At 42.3% G+C, this 19,072-nt stretch overlaps 1 protein-coding gene across 5 annotated transcripts in view; it reads right to left on the bottom strand.

Annotated features, from left to right (window-relative positions):
* Window positions 1-19,072, bottom strand: part of SV2B (synaptic vesicle glycoprotein 2B) — a 141,048-nt gene that overhangs the window by 13,456 nt on the left and 108,520 nt on the right. For all 5 annotated transcript variants that reach the window (XM_060179360.1, XM_016190347.2, XM_016190286.2 and 2 more), the window contains 5 exons: window positions 17,870-17,959; window positions 12,992-13,102; window positions 12,112-12,200; window positions 10,124-10,288; window positions 793-926 (listed from right to left, as the gene is read on the bottom strand). In XM_060179360.1, the coding sequence (XP_060035343.1) occupies window positions 793-926; window positions 10,124-10,288; window positions 12,112-12,200; window positions 12,992-13,102; window positions 17,870-17,959 (589 nt within the window). The remainder of the gene's footprint in view (window positions 1-792; window positions 927-10,123; window positions 10,289-12,111; window positions 12,201-12,991; window positions 13,103-17,869; window positions 17,960-19,072) is intronic.

A 19,072-nucleotide genomic window follows, 5' to 3' on the forward strand; every position in this document is an offset into this window, starting at 1 on the left:
CACTGATCTGGATATGATACAAGTAGTTCAAGGAAGAGATCACAGATCCCCCCCCACCCCCCTGACACACACACAGTTTCTAGCTGTAGTCTTTAGCAATTTGTATAAGCCATGGTTTCCTTAGTGATGAGACAAAGGTACATCTCTCAAGCAAGACAATGTGGATAAAGTTCAGGAGTTTCCTTATCTCAAGTCTACTTGACATGTTGTATTTTTAGGATAAGAATGTTAAAAGTAACCAGAAATGGGGGCATGGGCATCGTAGAATTTTGCTTATTTTTATCAAGGAAATATGAAGTGATGTGAATTTAAAATATTCTTATCTCACTTCATGTACAAAGCTTGAAAAGATTCAGTTTTCTCTTTCCATTTAATACTGTGAGAACATGAATCTTGAATTTTTGTAAATTTAAGTTATGCACAATCTTCAAGAATGCATGCGATGCATAAAATAAAGCCTGAAATGAAAGCTTTTATCTGTGGCATTCTTTTCTTTTTTATCAAAGATCCTTATGTATGGCATAGTCCTGAGATCAGAACACTTGCCCATAAGCTTTATTTCCATTTACATGTGATAAAACTGAGACACAGATAAATAAAATGCCTTGGAAAGGATTGCACAACTGATGATGGTATGTCTGAGGCTAGAAGCCATATTTCCATCCTAAGGCTTAGTGCTTGTATCTGTGAATACTTTTCTACTCCTAAGGAAGGCTCTGGCTGAACAGTCTGGATCTTAGGCAAAAATAGTACACTCTTTTAACTATCTACCCACTCAGTTCATGTCCTTACCTGTATTATAAAAGACAGTTGATACAATGGTACAGTTTTTGAAATAGGTATCAGTTGATGTAACATCTTCAAAATAGCACTCATTAAAGTACGTGTCCTCGAAAAGTACGTGTTTGAAGTACATCTTCGTGAACCTGTGGAAAAGACATGAGTTCCTGAGTGATTCGCCCAGAAAAGAAGACCTAAGATTAGAATGGAAAGCACAGGCAAAGGTAACTGGAAATCAATGGTGTTGGAGCATGGTTTTCAACCCCAGCAACTTCCCCTTTTCTTTTTAAAAAATTTTTTTTTATATTTATTTTATTTATTTATTCCCTTTTGTTGCCCTTGTTGTTTTATTGTTGTAGTTATTATTGTTGTTGTTGTTGTTGGATAGGACAGAGAAATGGAGAGAGGAGGGGAAGACAGAGAGGAGGAGAGAAAGATAGACACCTGCAGACCTGCTTCACCGCCTGTGAAGCGACTCCCCTGCAGGTGGGGAGCCGGAGTTCGAACCAGGATCCTTATGCCGGTCCTTGTGCTTTGCGCCACCTGCGCTTAACCTGCTGCGCTACAGCCCGACTCCCACTTCCCCTTTTCTTATCTACATTTATAAATGGAAGGACTTCAGGGATGTGGAGGCAGAGGTCTAGTCCAGGCACGTGTGGGAGACTGAGCCTCAGGCCGGTGATTCCCAGCTGCAGGTCCATGAAGTCTCTGCATCAGAATCATAGAAATAGGAAAGGGTGATGTGATAACACTGATAGCATTTCATCTTATGAGCAACTTTAAAACCAGGGTGGTTCCTCAGATGTCTTCAAAGGTTTGGAAGCATAGTTGTGTGAGACTTTTCTTTTTGAAAATTAATTAGCAGGCAGGAGAGATAACATCATGGTTATATAAACATACAGACATTTTCTTTTCTTTTCTTTTCTTTTCTTTTCTTTTCTTTTCTTTTCTTTTCTTTTCTTTTCTTTTCTTTTGCCTCAAGGGTTATTGCTGGGGCTTGGTGCCTGCACTATGAATCCACTCTCCTGGAGGCTATTTTCCCCCATTTTATTGCCCTTGTTGTTGTCATTGATGTTGTTGGATAGGACAGAGAGAAATGGAGAGAGGAGGGGAAACAGAGGGGGAGAAAAAGATAGACACCTGCAGACCTGCTTTTCCTCTTGTGAAGTGACCTCCCTGCAGGTGGGGAGTTGGAGGCTTGAACCTGAATCCTTATGACGGTCCTTGCATTTTGCACCACGTGCACTTAACCTGCTGCACTACCAAATGACCCCTGCAAACAGACTTTCATGTTCCAAAGTCCCAGGTTCAATCCCTTACACCAACGTAAATCAGAGCTAAGCAGTGCCCTGGTAAAAATATAATGCTAATCATGCCAACAATAATAACAACAATATAAGTAAATAAAATTAACCCAGCAAAGATGTAGGGAACTGAGCACTTTTATTTGCACTGTTGATCAATTATAATCACTGTTGCTTCCTTGAAGAACACTTTTGTGTAATCTGAAATGCATAGTCATTTCAACCTTTAAGAATTTCCCCAGGGAGTCGGGCAGTAATGCAGCGGGTTAAGTGCACATGGTGCAAAGCGCAAGGACTGGCAGAAGGATCCCGGTTCGAGTCTCCGGCTCCCCACCTGCAGGGGTGTCACTTCACAAGTGGTGAAGCAGGTCTGCAGGTGTCTATCTTTCTCTCCCTTTCTCTGTCTTCCCCATCTCTCTCTATTTCTCTCTGTCCTATCCAACAACATCAATGACAACAATAAAACAATAAGGGCAACAAAAGTGAAAATAAATAAATATAAAAAAATTTAAAAAAAAAAGAATTTCTCCAAAGAGCAGAGGAGATAGCATAGTGGTTATGCAAAGAGACTCTCATGCCTGAGGCTCCAAAGTCTCAGGCTCATCCCTGCACTACCATAAGCCATAAACTAGAGTTGAGCAGTACTCTGGGGAAAAAAAATAGCCAACATATACTTAGTCATGCAATCAAAACAATACATTCACTGATCTTCATTGTGACACAGATTATGTAACAATGGGTTACTAGCTAGATGATCAGTAGGTAAGCAGACAAAAAGACAGCTGTTACACAGTGGAACACCATGTTGCTATTATAGTAATTAAATAGATTAGTATGTTTTAGGTGTAACAATCTTTAAGATAGTGTTAACAGAGAAATCAAATGCAATATAGTATTTATAGCATATGGCCATTCAGTAAGAAAGAATACAGTAGAGACTTCCAAATGCATAAATTATCTCTGCAGTGTTTCACAAGAAAATGGAAGTTTATCAAGCCGCCAGCTCCCCACCTGAAAAGGGGTCGCTTCACAAGCAGTGAAACAGGTTTGCAGGTGTCTATCTGTCTCCCCCCCGCCGTCTTCCCCTCCTCTCGATTTCTCTATGTCCTATCCAACAAGAACGACAGCAATAACAATAACAACAACAACAACAACAACAATAAACAACAAGGACAACAAAAGGGAAAAATAGCCTCCAGGAGCAGTGGATTCATAGTGCAGGCACCAAACCCCAGCAAAAGAAGAAAGAAAAAAGAAAGTGGACGTTTTGGCTATCCCTGATGAAGCACCAGGGGGGGTGGCAATAACATAAATAAACCTTATTTCCCTATATATCAAGTGTATGTATCACTTTTTCTTGCTGAAAAAAAATCAAAATTAACAAGGGAGAGAAAGCACCTAGATGATCATAAGGTATTGACACATTTGGTAGCTCCAACGCCTACTTAACATGGTAGGAAAGAGCTGTATTACATTTGAAAACATACACTCAGGCTGGCAAAATAATTCTCCTGGCTAGTTAGCTGTTTTACCCTGTGCACACTGCAGGCTCAAAGCTGGAGGAAGCTTCATGCTGTAGAGTCTATCTTTCTAGCTATCTGAAAAAGTCAGCCCAGAGCAATGAAGCCTTGCAGGCTGCAAAAAATAAATCATATATGTGTGTGTACATATACACACACACACACATATACATTTGCATATACATCTAAACATACACTCACATATACTGGCATGATCCTCAGTTATATTTACCAAGTTTGGTCAAACTTTTAAAGCTTGGAACTTTTGGATATATCTTATTTATGAGGACTACAACCCATTTTTTGATTCATTAGTCTACTAGTCAATTTACATATTCAGTCTTCAGCAAATGCTTTCTAAGAATGATGCTAGATGCTCTGACTACAGAGAAGAAAGATGTGGTTCTTACCCTCAAATCTAATTAGGAAAAAGATGAGACAAATGGACAACTTCACTATCAATGAATCACAGTGAAAGAGTTGGCTCAGTCTGAGGGTCATTGCTCCTCCTTAAGGCCACTGATAACTTGGCCCATGACCACATAGGTTACCAGCTCTCTTGCCCTACAAACTATGTCATATTCTGTTCAGAACTTTAACCTAGAACCACCCCAGTATTTGCTTCTGCACAAAAAAAAAAAAAAAAAAAGACTTGTTAACCTTCAATGAGAAGGCCTGGGCAAGTGCCTCCAAAGAGAGGCACCTCTACTACCCGCATCAAAGTGAAATGGAAGGTTACTGGGGAATGCAGTTTCCTACAGTCTAATCTAGACTTTGTTGAATCAAATCACCAGAGGTAGATTCCAGATTTTAGACTTTAAAAATATTGAGTCATTGATCTAGAAGTCCAACATCCTTTGAGTCACCTGAGGATCAAATTTGCTACAATCTTTTACACAGGAAACTTAAAATGTTACTGCTAAACTATTCAGATTGCCATTGAAAAACTAATGCTAAAGCTTTTAGTTATATAGGAAGATGCTTCTGATTTCAAGATTAATGTCATTTGTATTCTCATTAGGTTTACTCAAGAAAATAATTCCCTGAGTCTACCACAGGAATTTCTTAGCCTCTCCTAATTATCCTCCTTTTAAATATAGTAATGGGTTCATGATGTAGCCTTCAGTAATGTTTTAATGTACTATGGTGGTGGGTAAGAAAGTAGAGCCATTAATCATAAGTAGGCCTGGTACCAAGACCTTAAAATATATCACCAAGTGAGTTATGAAAAGTCAGAGTGATAAAGGAGGAGATCAAAAGGGGAAAGGGCTAAGGTGTATTTCATAAGTCCTTTCATAAATCATCTTCTCAAGCTCTAATTTATACAGTGAAGTAGTCCAAGATGTTTCAGAGAAGTTCAAAGACTGGAAACAAAGGTCACAGAAATAACCTGAACATTTTATATAAAGAAACAAGTCATGGGAGTCGGGCGGTAGCGCAGCGGGTTACGTGCACGTGGTGCAAAGCGCAAGGACCGGTGTGAGGATCCCGGTTTGGGCCCCCAGCTCCCCACCTGCAGGGGAGTCGATTCACAGGTGGTGAAGCAGGTCTGCAGGTGTCTCTCTTTCTCTCCCCCTCTCTGTCTTTCCCTCCTCTCTCCATTTCTCTCTGTCCTATCCAATGATGGCATCAACAACAACAACAATAACTACAACAGCAATAAAAACAACAAGGGAAACAAAAAGGAAATAAATATTTAAAAAAAAACAAGTCATTGTCAATTATGATCTTTGGCAGAATCAGCATTACAAATAGATTATTTCCACTACCTGCAGACCCAGTGCCTAGTCCAGTAAATGATCTACAATCTTCAAAAAGTCATATCTAATTTAGTCAGCATGTTTCACCCTCAGAAACTGACACCTAAAATTATATGTGGGACCTGACAGATAGGTTACTTGACAGTGTGCATACCTGGCCATGTATGACAATCAAAGTTCCAATCCTTGGCCACCACACAGGAGCCCCATGCATGGCACCAAAAGGACGCTCCATGAACTAGTGCTAGTGCTCACTCCACCTCTCCCCCCCCCACCCTTGCACGATTTCTTTCTCTAACTGAAATTGAAAGGGGAAAAAGAAGTCCTCCAGGATTAGTGAAATTGAGCAGACATAAGGCCTGGATGAAGATAAAGTTGTGTATGATAATTATCAATATCGAGGTATATTCCAAAAATCTCCTCAAAGGAGCACTTGTGAGTCCGTGGGCAGAGCATGAGAAGACTTACCCTGAAGGACAGGTGAATGTTCTCCAAGCAAAGATGTGGAGAAAGCATAGCCAGGCAGAAGAGACAGTATGTTCTTAGTCTTAGAGTTAAATCTTGTAAACCTCAATTTTATCCTGATCCATTAAGACCCTGACCTTCAAGGAGAACTCAGGGGAGCTTTTCTCCTACTTCTTACTATCTGGTCACCTTGTGTGAGAGCTACTCATTCACAGTTGAGGTTCTAATTTTAAGTAGGACAGAGCGTCTACTTTTCTTTCAGCCGAGAAGAAACCTCAGGTACATGACATTACTTCCTGGGTCCTGACTTATCACAAACAGGAATCAGACACAACCCCTAAATCCAGAGAGGTTTCAACCAGACAACCCTTCTCTCATCCCAGCCCCGCAGTAATGAGTGTACCAGTAGACACTGCTTCCCAAGTGGAGACGATGAGTTAGTTTATGCAGGCCTTGAAACGAAACATTACACTTTTTAAATGATCAGTAAGAGAAGTTAGCCTGATATTTTAGCTCAAGTTTTAAAATAGTAACTACAAAGTTATTTTGCATTTCTTACTTTTTCCAATACCTTATGAACTCTGAAGCAAAAGCAGCGTGAGAACTGAGTCACAGGGACCAGGCAGTAAGTGCAGAGGGTTAAGTGCATGTGGTGTGATGGATTCCTCGCAAAGATCTGGGTTTGAGCCTCAGGCTCGCCCCCTGCAGGGAGATCGCTTCACAAGTGGTGAAGCAGGTCTGCAGATGTCTATCTTCTTCCCCCCTCTCTGTATTACCCTCCCCTCTCGATTTCTCTCTGTCCTATCTAACAACAAAAACAACAAGGGCAACAAAATGGGGGGAAAAATGACATCAGGAACAGAAGCCCCAGAGATAACCCTGGAGGCAAAAAAAAAAAAAAAAAAACCACTCAGAGTCACCCAATACCATATAATGCACCAGGAAGCTGTGAATAGTGCTTGGGGCACAGAGCTCATCTGTGTAATTTATTTCTCTTTGGGGGCAGAGGAATTACCTTTATAGCAAAATGAAGTTTCCTTGAATCTCCTTAATTGACAGAGCCTGAGGTGATGTTAAAGCCCTATTTACACAAAAACTCTTTTCCCCTTGCTCAGTAGTCAGTGGAGTGAGTAATTCTCTTCTGAATTTCAAATCAGAAAAATGTGGATAAGGTCAAAGGTCAAGGGAAGAATACTGCAATCTATGAGAGGAAGGCCCACTCAAGCAAAAACTTGGATTTTAACATAGGGTGTTCTATGCTAGGACCAGCAGAGGGCAGGATAACTCAAGAAGAGAAAGCAGTACCTCATTACAGTCCTTAGGTAATTTTCAGATTGCTGATTTCTGAAGGAAAAATATCCATGTGTACTTGAAACACAGAAACATGGTTAGGACAGCAGTGTGTGCAGAGACGGACCTAATGCCTAGACAATTCTTGGCATTTCTATACTTTTCCAGGCTCTAGCTTCCTGGGGTCTTAAGTCCATCGCTTTCACTGACCCTGACTTCCTCCTCACTCTCACCCAGCAGCTTGCTACAGACTGGGCAAGACAAAGTAGGCTCAAGTCCCCATCTGCACAGCTAAGTCTCAGAACTCTCAAAGTGGCCTGTTATAAATAACAAGGAGACTGGTGCTGCAATTAACATTTTAATGTGTAGAACATTTCAAAAGAACCTCTGGCCATTGTGATTCCCAATGAGGTAATATTTGTAGTTGTCAAGGGCACAGGATCTAGAGTCTGAATGCCTGAGGACAAGGCAGGCATTTTGATTTATGTTAGCTGTGGGGTTCAGGGAAGTTAATCAACCTCTCTAAGCTTTTCTTTCTCTACCTGTGAGACAGAAAGTGAGGTAAAAATGTTTATTTCCTGTCTCCTGTAGTTTTTGTGATCAATACATGAGGCATCCTGCATAAAACATTGAACACAGTATCTGGTGCACAGAAGTGCTGGCACCATATTGACTGTTATCAATTATCCATGCCACTCCTACCAAGTCATGACTGCTAGTATTACTGCAGTATATCCCTGAACATAGGGAACTTCATAAATGACACATCTCGTCCCATTTATTGTATCACAGGTGACATCTAGCCATTCATAATGTTCTTCAGTTTCCAACATTTTCAGAGTGTTTTAATAAAACCAGGGCAATAGTTCTTGCTTGGAAATGCTAGCACATGACCTTTTGACTTACACTGAAGAGCCTTGAGTGTGAGAAATGTTGGGGAATTGCTGTCCACCACCTCTAGCTTTGGAGTGGCTGGGATGATTCCAGAGTGGTCAGCTAATTATATGGATTCTGAAGATTGTCTTCAGAGATTGTGTGCACAGGACAAGCAAAGGCATAAAAGTCTGTGACAGAGCATCAGTATAAAAAAAAAAAATCCCTGGGGGTCAGGTGGTAGTGCAGCAGACTAAGCACACGTGGAGCAAAGCTCAAGGACCAGCATAAGGATCCCGGTTTGAGACCCTGGCTCCCTACCTGCAGGGGAGTCACTTCACAAGAGGTGAAGCAGGTCTGCAGGTGTTTATCTTTATCTCCCCTTCTCTGTCTTCTCCTCCTCTCTCCATTTCTCTCTGTCCTATCCAACAACACCAGTAACAACAATAATAATAACTACAACAATAAAACAAGGGCAACAAAAAAGGGAAAATAAATAAATAAAATAAATATAAAAAAATCCCTCTGAGAATATGTGTCCTCTGTCCAATGTCACTTGGCCCAAACCTTTCTCTCCAAAGGTCTCATAGTTGTAGAAATAAGAGCTCTCCTTTCTTTTTACAGTGATGGTATTCTCAGGTCTGGCTTTTAATTGCAAAGGATTTAGACCTACAGATAGTATTCTTCTTGGGATTCACACAGACATGTTCTTCTTTAAAAAGCAGTCAGCAGGGAGTCGGGCTGTAGCACAGCGGGTTAAGCGCAGGTGGCGCAAAGCACAAGGACCGGCATAAGGATCCCGGTTCGAACCCCGGCTCCCCACCTGCAGGGGAGTCGCTTCACAGGTGGTGAAGCAGGTCTGCAGGTGTCTATCTTTCTCTCCTCCTCTCTGTCTTCCCCTCCTCTCTCCGTTTCTCTCTGTCCTATCCAACAATGACAACAACAATAATAACTACAACAATTAAAACAACAAAGGGAATAAATAAATAAAATAAATTTAAAAAAAAAAAAAAAAGCAGTCAGCAACCACTTCACTCAAATGCATAGGTAAGACACAGGCAGAAGATGTAGAATGTGTGTTGGAGAAGAGAATTTGTGGTATTAATTCTTGGAATAAGGAGATAAAAGTGGGGTGGCTTATGTCACTGACCCAGAACTATGTAGGTCATGGTATTTCTATTGCTACCATACAGGTTGCTGATGAACTTGCTAAGTGGATTCACTATGAAAACAGCAGAGGAGCAAATGTTCTGCTTGGTGAGTCACTTGGTCTGGGTTAAGCTTAGTTATGGTCTTGCCCTAACTCATTTGGGGGGCTTCTGAGGGCAGCTTCAAAGAGGCATTCCTAAAGCCCAGGGGACTACCAGTCCATCTCATTTGTTCCAGAAACAGACAGAGGAGCTGAAGAGATTGACAAAGGTCTCCACAAACATGCAGACAAGCCTTCCTGATACTACAAGGACAAAGACATTTTTGAGGATGATGGGTCATGCTAGCTGACCCATGTGGGGAATGTTATGTGAAAGAAAAGGTGAGATAGTATCATGTTAGCATCAGCATAGAGGGGCTTGTAGAATCAAAAGAAGAGCTCAACAGTTTGGTGGCAGATTGGCACAGAGATTTCAACAGTCACAGCAGGAGTCTTCTCTCTACACAGGCACCTGTAAGGGACTTCAGAGCTCTGCATCTCTATTAAAGGTACAAGTCTCAGGAAAGATGGTCTGACTGACCTTCCTTGCTCAGTGTCTCCATCCTTGGGTGAACCAGGTATCACCAGGAGTTAGGCATGGCTGAGACAGCACAGAACAGACATTGCACCAGGGGGATAATCGGGCTTTGGAAGCTGTGACTGCCCTGGAGTTGATTCCTGTGCTACATTAATTCTGGCCTTTCCAATAGCTCTCTCCCAAGAACAGCCACTCACCCCCTGGACTGTCACCTGACCTGGGAACGGCCTCTATGGTCTTTCGCTTCCTTTTATTTATTTACTTTCACTTACATTTATTTATATACTTACTTATTGGCTAGAGCCAGAAATTGAGAGGGAGAGAGGCAGAGAGACACTTGAAGCTCTACTTCATCACTCATGAAACTTAACCCCCTGCAGGTGAGGACTAGGGGCTTCACTTACTTGTCGTTCACAAGTTTCCCATGTTGGTGAATCTGATTTTCCATTGTAAAGTTGATTGTGGCACCATACACGTGCTCTCCGAAAAACACCTTCATTTTGGACTTGTATTCTTCATCTTGATAATACCGGATCATATCAGGGAACCAAACTGTCAGTCCATAGTAACTGTGGTAGGAAAGACAGAATATTGATACGACAATGTGTTTTATCCTTTTGCGACCAGAGTCTGCGTTCCTGGTTTGATACAAATCAAGCTCAGTTAAAATATATTGAAATGACTCATTCTTAGAACATCTGTTCATATAAATTGTCACATTAGTACGCTTAAGAAAAAGACTGTTATCATCTGCATAAACGCTAGAAAGGCCTTTAATAAAAACAGCATTTATTGCTTGTGAAAATACAAATAGAGTAGAAATTGATGGACAAACTCTTGAATGAGAACATATCTCAGTTAAAAAAGCAGATTCTCATTAAAATGAGGAACAAGGCCAGAATATTACTGTCACTTCTATATTTTGACACTATACTGTAGATATTAGCCAACTCAGAATGGAAAAGGAGATAGGAATATTAAGATGACAGAGATAATACTCTTTCTCTTTCTTTTTTTTCCACCCCTAGAGGGGTGAACCACTGGCTTCTGGTGAGAACAGAGTTTGAACCTGAAGCTCCGTCTGCCTCAAAGTCCATGTGCAGAGCCACTACACCAGGTCAGCACTCTGTTCAATACTATCTCTTTATGTACGTCATCTGATTTTGTGCCAGGAAAACTCAAAATAATGTCCATTAGATATCAAAGAGATTTGTTACAAATCATATGCAAATAAAACTGACAAGGGAGTACCAACCCTAAAATTTGCCAGAACAATCCAATGGTGAAACAGTAAATAAGTATCTCACTGGAGAGAGGGCAAGAGTGTATAATGATGGCATTATACACAGGCTAATCGGTTAATGTTTAAAACAGTTATAGATGGATCTATCCCCTTTGATTACATAACTGAATTTCTAGACATTCATTTCACTGATAAAGTTTCCCAAGCACAAAGTATTCTGCAAACAGTTACTTTATGCTGTGCTATGAAAGTGCTAGTCATATGTAGTATGGTACAGTAAAAAGGATCTAGGAAATTCGTAACTCAATGAAATGAGAGAACTCCAGAATATAGTGCTAAGTGAAAAAAGCAGGTGCAGAACAATGTGCTCCTTTGGATAAGAACGAAGAAATTAGGTAGGCAGAAGACAGAGAATATTTATTCATTTTGGGGGTTGGGTGGTGGAACATCTGGTTGAGTGCACATATTACCATGAGCTAGGACACAAGTTCAAGCCCCTGTTCCTCACCTGCAGGTGTCACTAATGGTGAAGCAGGTCTACAGGTGTCTCTCTTTTTATTTTCCCTCCCCCTCTTAATTTCTCTCTGTCCTATCAAATAAAAATAATATAAATAAATATCTTTTAAAAAAACTTATTGTGGTACCAAGATCTCATGCATGCACAATTTCATTGCGCCCAGACCAACTTCTCCACTCTCTTTGTAAGAAAAAAGAAAGACTTGGATAAATGTACGAGAGAGAGATCACAGCACCAGAACTTCCTTTGTTACTCTGGCACTCCCAATGGTGCCAGGGCTCAAGCCTGAGCCACACAGAAGGCAAAGTATGTGCCCCATCAGGTGAACTAGCTTCCAGTTACAACCAAGTAGATTTAAATAAACATATTTGTAAATAAACTGTCAGTGAACTGAATCTTCCTTGGGACATTTTCTCTTACCAGCAGGATGCTGACATCAGTGCAAGCTTCTTGCAGTCACCATGAGAACAAGCCTGGAGTTTGCCTCCCTATAGAGCAAGTTGCCTGCAACTCATAGTCAAAAATACCCAACTGGATCCAGACTCTAAGGATTAGAATAATTGCAATTCTCAGTTTATGGACGAGGTGCCTGAGACACAGGTAGTGAGTGCACTCAGTTAGGACAGTCTTACCTCAGAGCCATGGTGAACCAGACCACGGCCAGAATCAGTGTGTTCATCCTGAAGGGCCCCATCACACAGTACAGAGCATTATCCCACACCTGGAACCACACCAGAGATGCTTGTTAAAGAAGGGCAATTGGAAGAACTAATGTCTGAGATTTTCTAATAAATTACCTACAACCCCACAGAGAAAGCACGTAGCCATAGTCTTCCAGAGGTGGCAAGTCTATTCAAATGACAAGGGAAGCCTCTCTTCACTTACTGGCTGGTCTCGATCTCTTAACTAGTTCTGCAGCATCCTCTCCTGAGAACACAGACATACCACAAACAGGTGAGCAAAAGCACCCTGAGCTGGGGTTTCAAGGCAGTATCCTTCTGAGGAATAAATCTGCTCCAGCTTGTGCAGATGGGTGAGTTTTCAGGGCTTTAACAACCATTCACCACGAGCACCACCCAGTCTCAGGGGAGACCCGGGTTGTCAGCTCCTCAGTGCTCAGCAGGTAGCTGCCTGAAGGTGCCACTTCTCAGACAAGAGCTTTTGCCCTTCATGAAGGCCCTCAGAAATCTCTAACACAACAAGAGGCAATTTCTTTACCTACACCTTTCTTCCAGAATATCCTCTAAAGAGAAGTTGCTAGAGGGAAGGATACTGACACTTGGCCTACATTTGAACTCTCTACCTTAGGCAAGAAGAGGAAGTCAAGTCTAGAGAATGTGTGGTTCAAGGGCAGACAACACATGCAGGAAGGCATGGGCTAGGATCTGACATCCTCGGCCAGGGCTGCTTCCTCCCGTCACACTGTCTTGAGTGGACAGGGATGTCCCAAATCTCTGTTCTTCAAGCCTGAAGTCACAGTTCTCCCCAGAGCTTCCCTTCTGTCTGCGATACCTGCTTGAAGGTGGTCTTGAATCTGACAAGCCAGCGCTGGTACCAAGTTCCTGTTGAACTTTGAATCTCAATGAATTCATCCATTTGTTTGGGAGTTTTGATGTTGGAAACCTGAAAAAGCAAAGAATGGTTGAGAATCTAGAGAAACCAATTCTTATAGTTAACAACCTATGTTAGAAATCAACTAGATGGCTTCTTTCTGTCTTTCTTTCTGTCTTTCTTTCCTTCTTTTTTTTTTCGTCTTGCCTCCAGGCTTATTTCTGGGACTCAGTGCCTGCACTATGAATCCACTGCTCCTGAAGACTATTTTTTCCCTTTTGTTGCCTTTGTTGTTTATCACTGTCGTTGTTATTATTATTGCTGTTGTTATTGTTGGATAGGATAGAGAGAAATTGAGAGAGGAGAGAAAGACAGAGAGGGGGAGAGAAAAATAGACATCTGTAGACCTGCTTCACTGCCCATGAAGTGACCTCCCTGCAAGTGGGGAGCCAGGAGCTCGAACTGGGATCCTGACGTCAGTCCTTTCGCTTTGCGCCATGTGTGCTTAACCCACTGCACTACTGCCCAGCCCTCTACTAGATGGTTGTTTTGCTAAATAGCAGTTATGTACTCTTCCCATGCATAGAACCTAGCTGTTTAAACTAGACCACACCTGTGTAAGTGAGTCAGCCCCTCAGAAATCTGCTGACTGTTCCCCAGGCCTGGGTTTAAGTTAGACTCTGAATAATATCTCAGTAACAATCTCAATCTCTCTCTCTCCCCTTCTCTCTCCTCTCTCTCCTCTATCTTCTCTCTCTCTCTCTCTCTCTCTCTTTCTCTCCCTCTCTCGTTACTGGGGCTTCACTGCTCTGGGATGACTTCTTCAGATAAAAAGACTAAGAGAGACAGAAGGAAAGACAGCACAGCAACAAAACTTCCTCCAGTGCAATGGGGACCAGGCTCAAAACTGGGTTGTGCTCATGGCAAAACAATCACGTTACCCAGGTGATTTTGTCAGCCCATAAACCTCTATTGTAAACTGTGAATTTTCTTCAGAGTTGTGATTGTTTCCATCAACAGATACTTTAAAAACACAACATAATAAGAGAAATGATGTCCTTATTTCTACTGCTGGTTTTCCTAGGGAAAAGTGGTCAGTATCTCAGTGCTTTCCTCTAAGACTTTGGAGAGGGATGACATAGCTATGAATAGCAGGTGGTCCCAGTGAGTCATCCTGATTCCCAAAACAGAATCTGCAAGTTGACTGTTAGGTATTAGGCTGAAGCAAAAATCACTGAAGTCATGGGCTTCTAGGAGCATACCTAAAATAGACTTCCTAGCTTCTTTCCACCATAAAGTCCCTATTCTCATCTGTTCTATTCCTACTTTTTGGTTTCCATTCACTAAACATTTTGTCCTGCTTTATATTTTACTGCCTTTCAGCCAAGTCGCAGTTATTACTGTAATTCCATCCTGACTTTCCTGGGCAGATGACCTCTTCAGTGTGTCCTGGTACCTCACCTCTTCAGAGCCCTAACCCTCCAGGTAAAGACAGAAATAGGCTGGAAGTTTGTATCCACCTGCCAAAGCCCAGGACCAGCAATTATAAAAACCAGAACTCCCATCTTATGTAGCCCAAAAAGAATTTTGGCCTATACTCCCAGAGGGAGAGAAATGTTAGGGGAAGATGACCAGAGGGCTATGAACTCCAATTCCATCAGGACACTGAGAGATAAGAGGGGAAAAGAATGAACACTTGAAAGTATTAATAAGTGTAGGTGTGACTTAGAATGGAAGAGAAGGTAGGGCTATAGCAAAAATGGGTAACAATAACAACAACAACAATAATAATAGTCAACCCTTATCTGCGACCTTGGGAGAATTACTGCAGTTTTCACTGAAGGGGATGGGGACACAGAACTCTGGTGGTGGGAACATTACAGAATTATACCCCTTACAAAAACAATAAAAACAAGGGCAACAAAAAGGGAAAAATAAACAAATATTTAAAAATTTAAAAAAAGAATTATACCCCTGTTATATTATGGTCTTGTAAATCAATATTAAATCACTGATTAAAAAAAAGAAAAGAAAACAACCAGTGAACTCCTACACAGCCAACTGTCATTTGAGGTAGGTTCCTGGCCATACAATCATATAAACTGCTTTATTCAAGTGGTCATGCTTGTAGCTCTATTCAGAGGAAAATGAAATTATATACTAAAAAAAAAGTCTACAATAAGGTTTAATCCTAAGACTGTCATCTCTTTATTTAGTCTGAGAACTGAGGGCACAAGTAGACAAGGCGAGAAAAATAGAGCTGGGACTAGACACAAAGAAAAATTCAGTCCCTGAATTACAGCCAATTGCTGTGCTCGCTCTTGAGCGATAAGTCTAGAATGGCTAGACGATGCTTTTCTGAACTCGTAAGCATGGTAGTTCTTAAGCTCCTGGGGTCTGGGGTGGAAGGCACCTTTCTGTGAATCTCTAAGTGTGCAGGCAGGCAGTCTTCCGGAAATTACGGTGCATGAGCCTGCTGATCTGAACGCTTGCTACCATCCTTTGGGGTACGCCCTTTGCCAAAGCCCTTGTGGCTACACTCAGACAAGATCGCAGGAGAACAAACACAGCAGTTTTTGCAGGAGAATGCTTGGCTGTGCGTGGCCATCCTATTTGCAGACGTGGCCAGGGAAACCATGAATTCCAGCTGTAGCCACAAGAGGCTAGGTAGGGATAAGGTTAGCACCAAATCAAAAGCACCTTAAACATCACAGTGGAAATCATTAAGATACTGATGTAAACACACTTTTTTTCCTTTTCTATGTTCCTAGGGGGAAATAACACCCAGTTCTCTAAAGAGTCAGGAGTGGGTGTGCTGACAACTGCAGGCACAATTACTCTAATTTATAATTAACTGGGACACCCTCTTGATTCTATACCAATTAGCATGGCCCTATTCACCCTGGCCCTGCAGAGCACAGGGTCTCTGGAAAACGCTTTACTTTCCACTCATTCCCAAGGGATGTGAAAGAGATTGCACAGGTGCACAGAGATGCCTACAGCAACCCTCCTCAATGCCTTGGCAAGGAAGAGCTCAGCATCATAGTAACTAGGAGGATATTTTCATGGAAATGACCATGTGCTGACTCCCCCCATTTTTTAAATTATTTTTATTTATTGTATAAAGACAGCCATAAATTGAGAGAATGGGGAGGAGATAAGAGAGGGAGAGAGAGAGAGATACCCGCAGCCCTACTTCACCACTCACAAAACTTTCGCCCTGCAGGTGGGGGGTGGGGGCTTGAACCTGGGTCCTTGCACATTGTGACATGTGCATCAACCAGATGAGACACCACCTGAGCCCCCCCTTTTTTGCCTCAGGGTTATTGCTGGGACTCAGTGCCTGCACTACGAAACCACTGCTCCTAGAGGCTATTTTTTCCCTTTTGTTGTGCTTGTTGTCTATTATTATAGTTGCTATTATTGTTGTTGTTTATTGCTGTCATTGTTGGACAGTAGAGAAATTGAGAGAGGAGGGAGAAAGACACCTGCAGACCTGCTTCACCGCTTGTGAAGTGACCCCCTGCAGGTGGGGATCTGGAGGCTCGAACTGGGATCCTTGCACGGGTCCTTGCACTTCATACTATGTGTGCCTAACAAGGTGCACCACCTCCTGGCCCTCTAAATAAATTGTATAAATTAAAATTTGGACTTTTTGACTCAGAAAACAAACCCAGAATATGAAAAGAGAGGAACTAAATGTGAGCAAAAATTCAATGCAGCTATATTTATAGGAACAAGGTTATAAGACAAGTAAATCCACCTGGACTGGAGTTGGTGTACTTCACCAAAGTAAGACTGGGGTGGCAGGGTGGGGGAAGAGAATACAGGTCCTAGAAAAGGATGACAGGGGACCTAGTATTGCTATGTGGAAAACTGAGAAATGTTTTGCATGTGTAAATTATTGTATTTACTGTCAACTGTAAAAAATTAATCCCCCAATAAAGGAAAAAATTACTTAAATAAAAAGTCAAATCCATTTCTAACATTAGAGATAGCTGTAGGAAAGTCCCTAACATTCATGTCCACTAAAAGGATAAGTGACAATAGAATGTTTACTCTAGAATATGGGGACAGACAACAGTTTATCCAGCAGAGGGCACACTTTACCATGAGGAAGGGCCCAGGTTCAAGTCCTTGGCCACCTACTATATGGGAGCATCATGCAAAGGGGAAACTTCATGAATGGTGGAGAGATTCTACGGTATTTCCCTTTTTCTCTGCTTCTATCTCTATCTTTTATTATCTAAATGGTGAAAAATGGACAACAAAATCCACCAGGACAGGAATGGTGAACTAGCACAGGCCGTAAGACCCAGCAAAGTCCTGGTGGAAAAAAAAAAAATGCAGATGATTGCATATGAACACATGCTTATACTGACATTTTAATTAATTAATTTATTTATTTTCCCTTTCGTTGTTCTTGTTGTTTTTTGTTCTTGTACTTACTATCATTGTTGTTGTTGATGTTGTTTTTAGATAGGACAGAGAGAAATGGAGAGAGGAGGAGAAGATGGAGAGGAGGAGAAAAGGACAGACACCTGCAGACCTGCTTCACCGCCTGTGAAGTGACTCCCCTGCAGGTGGGGAGCCGGGGGCTCCAACTGGGATCCTTCCACTGGTCCTTGCGCTTCATGCCACGTGTGCTTAGCCTGACTCCCCTACTCACACTTTTAATTATGTTTTGTTTAACTACTAGTGGTTCTGAGAAGAAATATCAGGTGTTTTATTCTCCTTTTGTCAAATATTCTATAATGTGTTTATATAATAGAATCAATTTTTAGCAAGCAAGGTGGTAGAGAGGAGAGGTCCTTCTGGTCAGTGTAACCACACGCTCACCGTGAACACCTTCTCTGGGGTGCCCTTAGCTCTCATGTTGGTGTCATGGACTCGTTTGAGAATCATCCACGCTTCATCATGTTTGCCCATCTGTAAAACCAAGAAAAAGACTTGGAAGATGTGCATTTGAATGGAGGTAGAAGCCCTGCAAACCCAGGGGCTGACACTTGAGTCTAAGGAGACAGGGCATGCACTCATTACTCATCCAGGGCTTACAAAGATCTAGGGCACGTTTCCATCCCCTGTTCATCTTGGGAGAATGATAAGACTGTGCCTTCGAGGGGGAAATGCCAGGTACCATTACATTGTGTGTTATTATTGTACATCGCAACTGCTCCTAGTTGTTAGGCTGACTGGACCTCAGGGTAGGAGCCATGCTCCTCATTGCCAAGATGAAGCAAAGGAGCAGCATGGCATAGAATAAATTGTGCCCCCAAAATATATAGACCCTAGCCTCCCATGTTGAATGTGCCTTTATTTGGAACTAGGGTTTATGCAGATGCGATTAGTAAGGTGGGCCATACTCCAACCCAGCTGGGGTCCTGATAAAAAGATAGTCATGTGAAGACTCAGAGCCACAGAGAGGCCCTCTGTGTAGTAGGTAGGGACTGGAGCCATGCGGCAGCAAGTCAGGAGCCACCAAAACTGTCAGTGTATGGCCAGAGCTAGAAGAGGCCAGAAAGGATCCCTCCACTGGCTTTGGAAAGAGCACAGCCCTGCTGAGCCCTTGATGATACACAGCAAAGACTACATGCTGAGATATTCCTAGCCAATCAAGTTCCCTGTTGCACCTGCTCCCTGATTAATGGAAAGGAAGAGGAAATTCCACAAGGAGGGTCACTCTGCAGAAGCATCTACAAAGAGGAACACAGGTGGACTCATTGAGGCCAGCCCTGCCCTATCAGAGCACTGCAAGCACAAATGTACTCAGGTGGAAGGTTTCAGGGGCTCGTCTCTCTAGACACAGGAAGCAGCACTCAACAAGTGAAGGGGGAGAGGTGTCCTGCAGAGCTCAATGTCCTGAGGGGCTGGGATGGGGTGCGAGGAGCAGCACAGGTCTCACTGCTGCATCTGTAATTAAGAACCATCTCATCCTTTCCACAGAGTGGGCTTCAGGAGATGCTCCCCCCGCTCAGGTGTGCTTCCAGTACCTCCCTCTACTCGGACTCACAGAGTGACAGACCCTAGATTCAAGACCTGCAG

The sequence above is a fragment of the Erinaceus europaeus genome, chromosome 20 (genome assembly GCF_950295315.1).
Source record: "Erinaceus europaeus chromosome 20, mEriEur2.1, whole genome shotgun sequence".
Taxonomy (NCBI): Eukaryota; Metazoa; Chordata; class Mammalia; order Eulipotyphla; family Erinaceidae; genus Erinaceus; species Erinaceus europaeus.